At 37.5% G+C, this 13,977-nt stretch overlaps 1 protein-coding gene across 4 annotated transcripts in view; it reads left to right on the forward strand.

Moving 5' to 3' along the window:
- The window catches only part of FBXW12 (F-box and WD repeat domain containing 12), a 29,206-nt gene extending 15,970 nt beyond the window's left edge, over window positions 1-13,236 (forward strand). For 2 of the 4 annotated variants that reach the window (XM_027836882.1, XM_027836881.1), the window contains 5 exons: window positions 4,525-4,689; window positions 8,363-8,570; window positions 11,499-11,677; window positions 11,764-11,891; window positions 12,923-13,235. In XM_027836882.1, coding sequence (XP_027692683.1) covers window positions 4,525-4,689; window positions 8,363-8,570; window positions 11,499-11,677; window positions 11,764-11,891; window positions 12,923-13,022 — 780 coding nt within the window. In that variant the 3' untranslated portion in view covers window positions 13,023-13,235. Of the gene's footprint in view, window positions 1-4,524; window positions 4,690-8,362; window positions 8,571-11,498; window positions 11,692-11,763; window positions 11,892-12,922 lie in introns of those variants that run through there. The other 2 variants (XM_027836879.1, XM_027836880.1) reach the window with 2 other exon arrangements.
- Window positions 13,237-13,977: the final 741 nt, after the last annotated feature.

A 13,977-nucleotide genomic window follows, 5' to 3' on the forward strand; every position in this document is an offset into this window, starting at 1 on the left:
CCTGAGTCCTGGCCCAGCTCTCTATCCACTGTGCCACCTAACTGCCTCTGAATAAAGCAACTATATATAGTTGTATGATTATAGATCTTTTATTCCTTTTATAATTATTTTTTCAATGACCAAAAGATCCATAAGCACAAAATAATCATTCTGTTATTGTTCTTTTAATTAAATCTTTCTCCTATAAGAGTCTTCCTTCACTGCCTCGTTGTAGCATGGAGGTGACCCTGCTTTCTCAAAGGATGTACCTGGAGGAACCAAGCTTTGATAAATTCTGCCAGGCTTCCAAGGCTTTGATGTGATCCTGGCAACAGAATGTGCCTACTGTCCAAGGATTAGTCTAGCTAAGCAAAGATGGACTCATCACGGGCAGATTATCTACTCTTTAAATGATTATTTGGCTCTGATAACTCATTAAACAGAGAAACATAAAAACTGATCTTCAGTCCCAGAGAACCCCTTTCTATCTTTGCAGGGAGGGTGGCAGCCTGACAGAAAAGGGAGCCAAGGACGTTAAGAATCATCCCTTAACAAATATACCCTGATACACAAAAGCTTCAAAGCAAAGATGGGCACAGGGAAGGACAATGAAAAAACTGCTGGAAAGTACAGGTCATCGTTAAGAAATGAATAGAGACCAAAGGTTCGTCAATGACTCAGAAGCCTCATAAATACATACATACGTACATACATCTATGTATGTGCAATATTCCTTTATTCATATATCCCATAGTTTTGTTTAGCCATTGCCCATCTGATGCCCCCTCCACCTCTTTGCTACCACAAAAAAAAAAAAGTGTTAATATGAATTTTTTTTGGCATATATGGCACCTTTCTGCCTTTGAACTACTTGGGGACGATGCTCAACTAGATGATATTTGAGTGAAAGAGTAAATATTTTGGTCACCAGAATGGTTATTTCAGCTCCCAGTTCTACCACAGTATATAGACATGCCCACAGTCTGTCTTCCCATAGTCCTTCCAACTCTGAGTTTTTGATCTATTGTCATTTTTGTCCATTTTATGGGTGTGAAGGGAAACCACAGAGTTATTTTAGTTTGTATTTCTGTTACTATTTCTGATGTGTAGTAGTCTTTTATATGGTTATTAATAGTTTGCAATTCTTTGTATAACTTTTTTCTATTTTTCAATATAAATTTTCAGACATAAATTTCCCTCTAAGAATGACTTTAATTGTATAATGTATGTTTTCAATTTATAGCTTTAACAGCTATAATGTGTGTTTTCTCATTGTTATCATTAACGTAATTATTGTTTCTATAACTTATAGGGACCCGTTCATTACTTAGAATGTCATTACCAAATCTCCACTTAGATCTCTTTTGCTCATATTTCCTTTGTTCATTATTATTGTTCTAATCTGTATTTATTCATAATTCCTTAATACCCTTGTACGTGACCATTTTTTAATAAAATGCTGAGATAGATGCATTTTCTTTAATATTCCTACTCAGAAGTTGCCACAGGTCAGTCAAATCTTATTTTTCCAATAATCTGTCCAGTTTTAGATTTTCCTGCTTGTTTTTCTTTCTTTTGGATTTATCTCTTTATGAAAGAAGAATATGAGTTTCCTCTTGTATTTTTGTACTTCATCCAACTTTTCCTTTAAACACCTAGATACTATGGCATTTGGTTTGAATATGGTGTTTTTCACTGTCCATGTTACCTTTAAGCATAACATTATTTCTGCATTTCTCTTGATAATATTAATTTTTGTTGCTCCCTTATCTGAAATCATGATTTCAACTTCTTTCCCGCTAGAGCTGCCTGAATAATAAATTTTGTTCTATCCCCTCATTTTCATCCTGTATGTGTGTATATATTTAAATACTTCCACTTAAGCAAAGTTCTCCTATATTATCCTATTACACTACAATACACTACAATATTGAATTGCTAATAAGGGAATAATATTTTCTGTGAAACATTAATTTATTTCTTCCTTTATTCTTTTCCTTGTTTTTCCTGGTATCTTTTGCTCTTTGGATGCTTTGTCCCATTGATACTTTCTTTATCTTCTCAGTGTCCCTCAAACAATGTACAAGGTTTAAATTTTTTTGTAGTCACTGTATTCTTTTTCCTACTTTTTATTTTTTAAATATTTTTATTGATATGTTTCATTTTTACATCATCTCTATTTTCCCTGTTTTATGGTTCTGCTTATTTCATCTTGCATCAGTTCAATGGAATCCTTTTCTTGCTTCTCTGCATCCAAAATATTCATCATTTCTAACATATTAATATTTCATTATGATTAAATACTGTAATTTGTTCTGTCATTACCAAGTCAATGGGAATTTGTTTTTGATTCTTTGCTACTACAAAATATACTGCTATAAATACTTTGTTGTATATGGGGTTTTTCTTTTTGTCAGTGACCCCCCCCGGAGTACATACCTAACAGTGGGAGCTTTCAGTCAGAGGCCATGAACACTTTCATCACTTTCTTCACATAGTTCCAAGTTGCTTTCCAGGATAGTTGGACCAATTCAGAGTTACACTAACAATGTATTAGTGTGGCAGTCTCTTTATAATCCCTCTAAGATTTTACTATTCTTATCTTTTGTCATCTTTGCCTGTTTTGGTATGAGGTTAAACTAGGCTCAGTGAATATAGAGCGCTGAGCCTGGAGTCGGGAAGACCTGAGTTCAAATTTGGTCTGAGACACTTACTAGCTATGTGTCTATGGGCAAGTGACTTAACCTTCTGTTTGCCTCAGTTTATTCATTTGTGTAATGGGGATAATAATAGCACCTACCTCCCAGTGTTTTTAGGATCAAATGAAGTAATAATTATAAAGGGCTTAGCATGGTGCCTGTCACGTAAAAAGTGGTATATAAATGTTAGCTACTGTTATTATTTCTCTTATTTTCTTATTATATAATGTCCTTTCATATGGTTGTTAATAGTTCACAATTCTTCTTTTAAGAACTATTTTTTAATCCCCTTTGACCATTTATCTATTGGAAAATGACTTTTTGCTTTATATATTTGTGTTAGTATCTATATAACTTGGTTATCGAACTTTTATCAGAGATATTTGAAGGCAAGATTTTCCCCCCTCCAGTTGTCTTCTTATTCTGTTTGCATTAATTTTATTAATCAAAAGGTTTTCAGTTTCATGTAATCAAAATAATCACTTTATCCTTTGTAGTTGCCTGTATCCTTTAGTTAAGAATGAGCCCCCAGCCATAGATGTGAAAAGATGTGATCTAGTTCTCTTCTAATTTTTTAATGATGTGGTCTTTAACATTTAGGTTGCACATTCATTTTGTTTATTGTGGTAGATGGCAGAAGATGTTGGTCTAACCCTAATTTTTAACAGTCTATTTTTGACTAGTTTCCCCAGCAATTCTTGTCAAATATGGAGTTCTTCCCTAATTAATATATATTTTAGGTTTATAACTCTGGATCATTGAATTCAATTGATTTCTGGTTGTTCCTTATCTAATTGGTTCCATTGATCTACTTTTCTATTTTTAACCAATGCTGAGTATTTTTGATGATTATAATATAATTTGGCACCTGAAAGTGCTCTTATCTCTTCATTTCTACTTTTTTCATTATTTCCCTTGATATTTCACATCTTTTATTCCTCCAAATGAATTTTATTATTATGTTGTCTAGCCCTGAAAAGTACTCCTTTGGTAGCTTGCTAGGCATAGCATTAAAATCTGTAAATTAATATTGGTAGTATTGTCATTCTTTTATATTGGCATAGCCTGGACAAGAACACTGACTATCCCTTCAGTTATATGAATTTATTTCTTTATTTCTTTATTTCATTAAAGGAGCATTTAACAATTATTACACAGGAACTGAATGGATTTTGATGGATTCACTTCCAGATTTTTATGCATTTTGTTGTTATTTTAAATCAGTCTTACTTTCTAGTCTTTGCACTTGGCTCTTCTTATTGCTATGTAGAAATGCTGTTAGTTTTTTATGAGTTTATTTTGTAACCTGCTACTTTGTTGATTCTATTAAATTATATAACTTTCATTACTGATCCCCTAAGATTTTCTAAGTAACCATCATATCATCAGCAAATAGTTTTTTTTTCTTCTGTGCCTATTTTTATGCTTTTAATTTCTTTCACTTGATTTATTGCTGTTGTTAGCCTTTCTAGACTATGTCAAATTAGTGGGGAAAGGGGGCCCCCTTGCTTTCCTTTATATTAACTGGGAAAGCTTCTAGTGTTTTCCTATTATGAATGGTTATTTGCTCCACATCCCTCTCTGGTAGCCTGTCATTCCTATATTTTAAACTGTGGTCCACAAATCCAAATCCCATCCTTGGGAACCATTTTCTTAACCAGCTATCCATTATTTTTTAGGACAAAGCTGGCAAAACAGACATAAACTGACAACTTATAGTGTGTGAGCTCAGATACTATAAACATATTTTGAGCACCAAATTAGGCTCCTACTTCTCTGCCTTGTGAGTTCTGTTTATTCCTGTTTTCTGTAGGAAATATCTCTAATTTTTCTTTTTTTTTTTTAGGTGGCCATTACAGAAGGTGTGCTTTATACCTTAACAGTTCCCTGCTTGAAGGAGGTCTCCCGAGTTACTGCATTTCAAAATTGTCATATAGATTTGCTACTCTGCTCACCTGACAAGAACTGGCTGTTAGTTGGCTCTACAGAGACTCCAGATGTTTTGGCAGAGGTAGAGCCTTATCTGAGGAACATCTTGCTAGGTTGTGTACTTTGAAATATTGATGACATGCTGAAGGAATAGGTTCCAGCATTTGGTTCAGTTCAGTCCAGCACACTGTTATTAGTGCCTACTCTGTACAAGGTCCTGTGTTCTATTACAGGAGCTAAGACCTTCCACTCCAATAGGAGAAAGAAAACAAAGGCACAAAATAACTCAATACTCATTAGAATGTAAGTGCAACAGAGAAGTCTGATGGAAGGACAGATCAGTTCTGACCTAGAAATTGTTACTCAGGACCTGCTGACCTCCAAGCTCTCTTTTCCCAAGGGCACATAGGTTCTTTATGGTGAGTTACTAGAGAGTTACTGAGAGGAAGATCAGGAAGCCAGGAATACCTGTTTCAAGTTCTGTCTCTGACAAGTACTGGACAGTATAAATTAGGGCAAGATGCTCTACCTGTCAGTTTTCTAGGCATCTCTATAAGTCTCTAGGTTTCAGCAAAATTGCCAGCATGCATTGATAGAGGGAGTTTCCACATCTGGGAGTTCCTTATTTCAATGAAATCACTGGTCCAGTCCCTATTCCTGTAGTGAGTTAAGATGGGAACATTTGCCTTAGTGAGAGGGTGGTTTCTGCAGGAGGAGCAGAGCCTAGGCTTTGGGGAGTTAGGCAAGGCACAAGGGAGGGAGGAAGTAGTGGAGAAATAGAAGCTTTCCTTCAAAATCTCACTCTAATCCACGCCATCATTTTTTCCTTTCTCCAAACATCACCCAAGTTAAGACTGCGATCACTTAATGCCTCAGTTGTGGCCTTCCTGTTGTCTATCTTCCTCTCCTGGTAATTCTGCCTGAGCTGCCAGATTTGTCTTCCTAAAGCAATATGATCACATGACTTGTTCAGTGATCAAAACCCTTCAGAGACTTCTTACTGCCTACAGGATAAAATAAAAAATCCTTAGCCTGTCATTCAATGCTACCCATATTCTGACCCCATTGTACCTGCCAGCTTCATCACTCCCACATAAACCATGCCTTCCGCCAAGGTAGGGGATAGAATAGCATGTATAGGGAATAGCAAGTAAATAATAGCCAACTTGGCTGGAGTGTAGAACATGTGATGGGGAGTACTGTTTAATCAGCATAGAAAGGTAGGTTGGAGCACACTGGTTTTCTAAACAGAAGTATGTATTTATCCCAGAGGCAATGGGGAGCCACTGCAGCTTTTTGAGCAGAAGAGTGACCCAGGAAGACTTATGCCTGAGGAATATCAGTTAGTCAGCAGTGTGGAGGATAGGCTGTAGAGGGGCAAGATTAGATAAAGTGAGACCAATTATGAGGTCATTTCAATAGTTGAGAGCAATCAAGGCCTGGATGAGGATGGCTGTGTTGTGAATAGAGAAGAGGAGGGTCTGAGAGACATAGAGAAGGTTAAACCTACAAAACTTGGAAACTGCTTGAATATGGGTGAAAGATGAGAAAAGATCATTGGATGTGGCAACAAAAAGACCATTGGTGACCTTGTGGGGTGGGAAAGAGCAGTTTCAGTAAAATGATGGAGTTCAGAAGGGAGTGGGATGCAGGAAAGCAGACACAACTTGTCTACATAATATTTTCTAGGAGTTTGGTTATGAAAGGAAAACGAGGTATACAAGATAACTTAAGGAGATGATAAGGCCAAGTGAATTATTATTTTTTTTCCTAAAGATGAAGGAACTTGGGTATATTTGTAGGCAGCAGAGAAGGAATGAGTGGTTGAAAATGAGGAAGAGAGGAAATGATCAAAAGGACAAGCTTTTGGAGGAGACAGACGGAAATAGGATCAAGGGCACACGCAGAAGATCTGGGATTAGCAAGGAGAAAGGCAACATTATTCCCCTGACAGTGGAGTAAAGGAGGAAAGAATTGAGTGCTGGGAGTGGTGGTGGTGGGGGCGGGGGGGGGGGAAGCCTGTGATGCTGAGGTGACTTGATGTATTGAATTGGATAGGAGGGAGAACTTATCTCAGATGGCCTCAATTTTTTCAGTTAAGTATGAGGCAGGGTCCTTTGCTGAAAGATAGGTGACAGGGATGGTTTCAGTGGCTTGAAATTAATGAATGAATGGAAAAGCATTTATTAAGCACTTACTAAGTGCCAAGGTCTACTTTGCTGGCGACTCAAATATCAAGCATGCGATAGTTTTTGCACTCAGAGAGTTTACAGTTTAGTAGGGGAATTATGAATGGTCATTTTATTGATCATAGTTCTTACAGCTTTCAAAGTTACTTGTTTTTATGGTGTTGCATAAATTGTTTTCTTGGTTCTGCTTATTTCATTCATCATTAGTTTATAAAAGTCCTCAAAATTGTTCATTTTTATAATATTGATGCATAGTATGAATTGACCTGCTTCTTTTCACTTCATTTTGTATAGATTCATATTAGTCTCTCTATGTCCTTTTGAAAGCATCTATTTCCTCATTTCTTATAGCACAATAATATTTCATCTGATTCATATGCCACAGTTTATTTAGCCATTCCTCAATTGATGGCCATTCTCTTAGTTTGTAGTTTTTTACTGCCATTAAAAGAGCGGTTATAAATATTTTTGTGTGTGTAAGATCTTTTCTTCTTTCTTTGATCTCTTTTGGGTACAGACCTGGCAGTGGCATAGCTGGGTCAAAGGGAACACACTGGCTGGACTTAGAAAGGGTGAGGTACAGGGTGAACTGGAAGAAGGATAGGAGGTGATGGTCAGGTACAGGAGTTCTGGATTATGACAGTGGAACATTTGTGGGTGAAGATGGGAATCAAGGGTCTAATCATATCTGTGTGTCGCTAAGTTGGTGTGAAGATGCAGATCATAGGAGTTGTTAAGGAAATGGATAGTCTGGGAAGCAAGGGTATTTGAGGGGCCATCAAGTGGAAGGGTAGGATTTGAAGTAGAGAAGAAGATTGTGAGATAGGTAAACCTGAGAAAGGAGGAAGAATGACTGGGTAGACACCAGTCACCGGAATCTGCTGTACTTGTGTAGAGTGAATCTTAAAGGAGGAGAGGTTCCTGAGTGAAGGTGGTAGGGGAAAGACCTGGAAGTGAGGAAGAAGAAGCCTGCCTGGTCCTCCTGTCTTAGTTCCATCCTCTATAAAAGGAATTTGCTGGGTGGGATAACCTCTGAGGTCCCTGACAGCTCTGAAGTTCTATGATTGTAGCTTGGCTGTTTTCATTGGACTACTAACTTAACTATTGCCATCAGAGTAAACTCAGTGTGACTATTACTGTTGACCAGAATCTGAAATCTGGTACATGATGATGTCCATAGGCAGCAGAACAAGGATAGAACTAACTTTGGAAAAGCTACTGATTCCTCAACAGTAAACCCATTTAATCCCATGTATTGCTCACCAAATATATCTAGTTGGACCCAGAGCCCTAACTAGCATGGAACGTATGAGACTTCGCCCTAGGCTGCTGACATCTAAGGTGGTACATGTTTCTTTGCGAGGCAAACATTGTCTGCTGGGCCTGCTTCCTGCTTGCCTTCTCACCAACCTGGAGCACCGAACTGCACACCTGGGCCACTGCCACCACTAGGGTCCCAAGTCCTTCTAGGCCAGCTCCCTACCTTCAACTGAATTTGCCCTAGGCACAGATATTCCTGGAATGGTTCAGGTTATACCTACAGTGGTGTTTGTGATGTCTCTGCAGGTATTTCATAGAGATTCCTTGACCAGACCATCTGAAGATAAGCCTCTTTCTAATTCCCTGCCTGTTGGGGAATGTCGGAATGCCAGCTGGGCACCCAGAGAGGCAGCCAGGTTAATAGTGCTGCATGAAGATAGAACAACCAGAAACTTGTCTGTTACCACTTTTGATATAGCATCAAAACGATCCAAGAATAAAGTGGAAATACTGGGTAAGCTCCGTTCTTTCCCCAAACTGTGTGTTTTGCCCCTTATAACAAGTCAAAATTTGTACTTTTCTTTCACTAATGAAAAAACACATGGTATATGTGGTATAGAGGATATATAGATAGATATGTGTATATGTACATATGTGTACATACATACATTTACATACATACATACATACACACATGGTATAGAGAAAAGAACCCTGCCCTAGGAAGCAGGAACTTGGATTCTAGAATAGAATGCTCTAGTAACTAGCTGCTTGACCCTTCACATATCACTTCATCTCTGAACCTCAATTTCCCCTTGCGTAAAATTGAAAATTTGAATTAAATGATCTCTCAAGTCCTTCCTAGCTCTATGATTCTGAATTGATTTTGTATATTGCCAGGGCAGAACTAGATGCAATAGGTAAAAGTTATACAGATAAGCTCTTAGGCTTGATGTCAGGGAAATTTCAAAACAATGAGAGCTATCCAAAAGTGGGTGGGCTACCTTGAGAGTTAATGAGTCTCCCCCCTTCACTGGAGTTCTTCAAGCAAAGGCTGGGTGACCATTTGTTGAGTATGATGTAGTGGGGGTCATTTTTTCAGATATGGGTTGGGGTAGATAGAAGCTGAGGTACCTTCCATTTCTGAGATTCTGTGGTTCTTGGAGATATAAATATGTAGGCTAGGGAAATGATTATTAAGGTGATTAGGCCTTTTATGATTAGGACATAGAACATTTTGAAGACTGTGGATGTGGTGGGGGACAGGATTTAAAAATCAAAGGTCCAGATCTATATTGTAGGTAATCACAGAATTTCCAAAAATTGGAAGGGACTTTAGTAGTCATGTAGTCCAACCCTCAACAACAACAGCAACAACAAAAATCTCCACAAGACAATGAGTGGTCATCCAGATTCTTCTTGAAGTGTGTGTATATATGTGTATATCTATCTATCCAGAGAGAGAGACTATCTTGTGATATATGGAATATCTTGTGTATTTATATAGAATATCTTATTTCAAGAGTCAGTAAATGCTAATGCTGTACTCAAGAAGGATTTGATAAATTCATGGGAAACTCATCCATAATGAGTAATTAATGGGAACTAAGATGTTTTGAACCTCCATTAAAGACTCTTCTGATGTTTCATCATGGCATGGCAATGATAACACATTCTCAAAGGCTATACCAATAGAGCATGAACCTCTGTCAGGTCCTACCAAACTGGAAGAGCTTTACATATGGGCATCAGAATTGACTTTGCATCTGTTGTCCAAGAATCAATCTAGATAAACTTGAAGATTCGTAACCAACTCCCTGTTGATACCTTTTTTTTTTCTTTTGGCCATAGCAACTCACGACTTTTTTTTAAGAGCTTTAATTTTTTTGTGTGTGTGTGGTGAGGCAATCGGGGTTAAGTGACTTGCCCAGAGCCACGCAGCTAATAAGTGTCTAGTGTCTGAGGCTGCATTTGAACTCAGGTCCTCCTGACTCCAAGGCCGGAGCTTTATCTATTGTGCCACCTAGCTGCCCCATACTCACGACATTCTAAGCCAAAATATTATACAATTGGGACCTGATTCTGTCAAGGGAGTATTTGCCTCAAACCACAGAACTTTTGAAGTTTTTACAATGATGGTCTTTAGAGTATTTCCCCAATGGTTGACATCATTAAAAGCCATTAGTCCTTCTTACCATATATCCTTAGATGCCCCTTTTAGAGAGCTAATCCTGGATTGGATGGGCCAGTGCCTGGGGGAGATACTATTATATAAGGTGATACTTTTATATAAAATGATCTTTCCTGATCCCTAGTTCGGTGGATCACAGTACTTCTTACACTGGGCAGTGTACCCTTCCACAGTTTTGACAGGTCAGTGTAAATATCTCACACAATGACTTCAATATCTCACACCAGCCTTTAAGATAGGCAGATGCTCTTATGTCTTGGACCTTTCTGACACTGGTATAAAGAATTATTTGTTTTCCCTGACACTTTTATACTTATTATATTCACTGTCTTTTCTTCAGAATGCTTCAGTCATGGTAGAAGTAGCACGATTCTTTGACTTGGTTTTAAAGGAATCCTTTTTTTCATAAAATGTAATTAGTATTTGATTTCTAGATTAGGGGATAAAGTTGGTACTCAGCACAAACTTTACCTTGATAAAACTTGAATTTGCTACCATCCTCATTCCAGATACCTCATAGGAATTAAAGTATAAAGGCCCAGGCACCCACATACCATATAATTGTGGAGCTATATACACCTGACATAGGAACTAGAGCTAACCAGAGGGCATTAGGTCCAATACCCTCATTCTATTACACATGAGGAAACAGAAGGTAAGACATGAAAGGGACTTCCCCAAGGTCCCACAGGTAGTAAGCATCAAGGTGGATTTAGACTTAGAATCCAGGTCCTCTGATTTCAGAACCAACCTTCTTTCTGTACTATGATGTCTCTCAGAGCTTATCATTGAACCTGCTTTATCAAATTATTAAGCACATACTGTTTGTAGTGCCCTGTGCTGGGCACTAGGTAAAAATTGAGGACAAGTAAAATAGTCTTCTTTCCCACTTAGCTTATTCCTACCACCTTTCCCACCAATGAAATGAAATATGGGCTTCCAAGTTTAGAACCCACAATGTTTCTCAGATTTTTAAAATTGCTGGTTCATTATCAGAAAAACAATGGATTGGAAATGCTGATAATGAAAATGAGTCAGGTTTTAGAATTTTTAGATACCTCACCCTAATTTGATCCTTTCTTCCAAAAAACTTGGCTATCTTTTGGTATTTAATAAATGCAATAAATGTGTTTGTGACTGGGTCACTGTATATTTATTAGTTGTTCTAGGACTAGTAATTTCTAGATGCTAAAAGCTTTAGCTACCATGTGAGCTATTTACTGGTTTTCTTTTTTGTTTTAATGATAAAAGCACAACAGGTTGCAAGTTTCATATTGCCAGAATCCAGCAGAATGCCTCATATACTGGAAAGCCATGGTAGTGACATCATTCTTCTAGGATGTGGATCAGGAATGACAATCTTTTCAATCACTGGCAACTTGTTAGCATCCTTTCAGGACCATCACCAGACAATCACATCCATATGGGTGGTATGATGATTCAGGTACTCAGCCATCATTCTCCCTTTTCTTTTTTTAATTTTGGGCAAACTCATGTCATATCTTCTCATTTTAAGGACAGTTTTCGTGTCGTCACCTCCTCCCAGGACATCTCTCTACGAGTGTACACATGGAAAAGGGAAAAGAACACTGTTGTTCTGAAGAGCTGCTATCACTTACTAGGGGGATCTCACAGGTGGTCCAGGTAACATTTCTTCATCTGAAAAATGGTGTTTACTAAACTACCTACCAAGATTGAAATAAAGATAAAATGATAGGAAAGAGCTTTGAAAAACTTTAAATGTCTTAGAGATGTCGATTTATTACTAATAGTCATTTCCTAAGCAGAATCTGTGGTTCTGCAAGTGTCTATTCTTGTGGGTTCAGCTTGGATATTAAGGTTAGCATTTGCAAAAACAAGGGGTTCAGTTGTACAAGGTGATGAAGGCCATGCAGACCTCAGGGCAGGCACACTTGGAATATCGGTGGTCTGAGACCTAATAGCTGTGAGAATGAATAAATCTGTTTAAAGTGGCGATTCCTATGGGAGAATTAAAATTCATGTGGGACTTACTGTTTACTGCCTTTATTCTCACATTTATTGAGACGTAACCTGGGGCAGTTTTGTGTACGGTTCAGGTGCCCTTTAAAGCAATTTCAAGGAACTGCCTTCAGTTATTTGGAGGCTTTGGAATTTTGTGTATTGAATTTTGCTTAAAGTGGGCCATCACCTAGGGATGGGAATAGGATCTTCTAAGAGGACTTAGAATCACTTCATGAGTTTTCATATAAATCTTGAAATTTCAGCTCTTTGGAACACTTATTTTGATACTCTGAAGCATTGTGGAATGCTGTTTTTCATTTGAATGAATACTACCTTAGTTACTGAACCAGTGAACCTTACAAATTCAATAGAAAGCAGGCCTTTGTTTGGCAAAGATCCAGTGAGTGAGTGCTCCTTGGGATTTTAGTGCCTAAGATTGGATGTCTAAGTATAAAAGGTTGTGATTGTCATTCAGTCTGAAACATCCCAGCAATGCTTTCTTGCTCCACAGCAGCCACTTGGGTTCTCAAAAATCTCACATCTAATGTCCCAGGTAGCCCTCAAGGGCCAAGAACTCATTGGAAAGATGAAATTGTCTTTACAGAGGTGACTCATTCCAGAGGGTAATTGGTAACATTAAACTCTTGTTACATGTTTTTCATTTACAAGCATTTTCTCTTTTCTCCCTGTAGTGGATTCACAGATGTGGCATGTGACAATGTGAGCATCGTGGCTGTGGAGACCAGAAAATGTGGCAAGAGCATTTTAAAGGCATATTTCTTTAATCTATAACATATTTAAGATAGTAGTTATAATTCTGTCTCTCCATTCTGCCTTTAGTAAAGAACATTAAAAATTATAAAAATTTTGACCAATAAATTGGAAGGCAAGTTGTGATGACATTTAACAAATATTTGCTTCTCTACTATATCTAAGGCTCTATGAAGGATACAAATATGCATGATTTAAAAAAATTTTCACTCCAATAAAGTATGTAAAGAATTTTTATAGTAGCTTGTATAAACAAGTATTACTTAAGCATTTGAATGTGAATCAATGAATTGAAATATGTGGTTGAATCCTTGGGAATTTTTTTTTCATTTCAATCTGAATCTGTATAAATTGGACAACTTAAAAGTATATAATGTGATAAATGCATGTTTTAAGGGCTAGATCTAGTATTCATTGAGATCCATATGCAAACTCAGTACTCCCTTCTTCAACCAGGCAACGGATATTTCAATTACTGAAAGTTCTTTTTGTTAAGGGAAAAGTACAACTCGTCTTTACCCACTTCAAAAGAGTTTACTATGCATGCTAATGTGACCATTCCAACTGCCTCACTTCAGTACATTCACCAAACACTTGACCCACAAAGTTGCCTAGGTATTGTAAGTGATGCATTTCTGCTGCCAAGTTCTCTTTAAAGTGCCTGGGAAAGAAGCCTCTCCTCTGATTTCTCCTTGCAAGTGTTCTCCTAATTCCATTTATTATGAAAGCGGCTCAGGAATGGAAGAGTTTGAATGTTACTGATATTTATGTAAGGTGGGCTTCCTTTTTTGGTCAGAAAAAGCATGATGTTTTTTTTTTCCTTCTTTAGGTAGAATACAGCTCCTGAAGCTCTATGTCACTACTTGTTTTTCCCTAGATATTTCTTTTGCATTTTGCATAAAATGACATTATTCCACTTGATAGTAAGATGTCATGAGTAGCTTTTCTAGTAAGAGGAGCTGGTTTACGTGGATAT

The sequence above is a fragment of the Vombatus ursinus genome, unplaced genomic scaffold, assembly GCF_900497805.2.
Source record: "Vombatus ursinus unplaced genomic scaffold, bare-nosed wombat genome assembly UNPS02014820.1, whole genome shotgun sequence".
NCBI lineage: Eukaryota > Metazoa > Chordata > Mammalia > Diprotodontia > Vombatidae > Vombatus > Vombatus ursinus.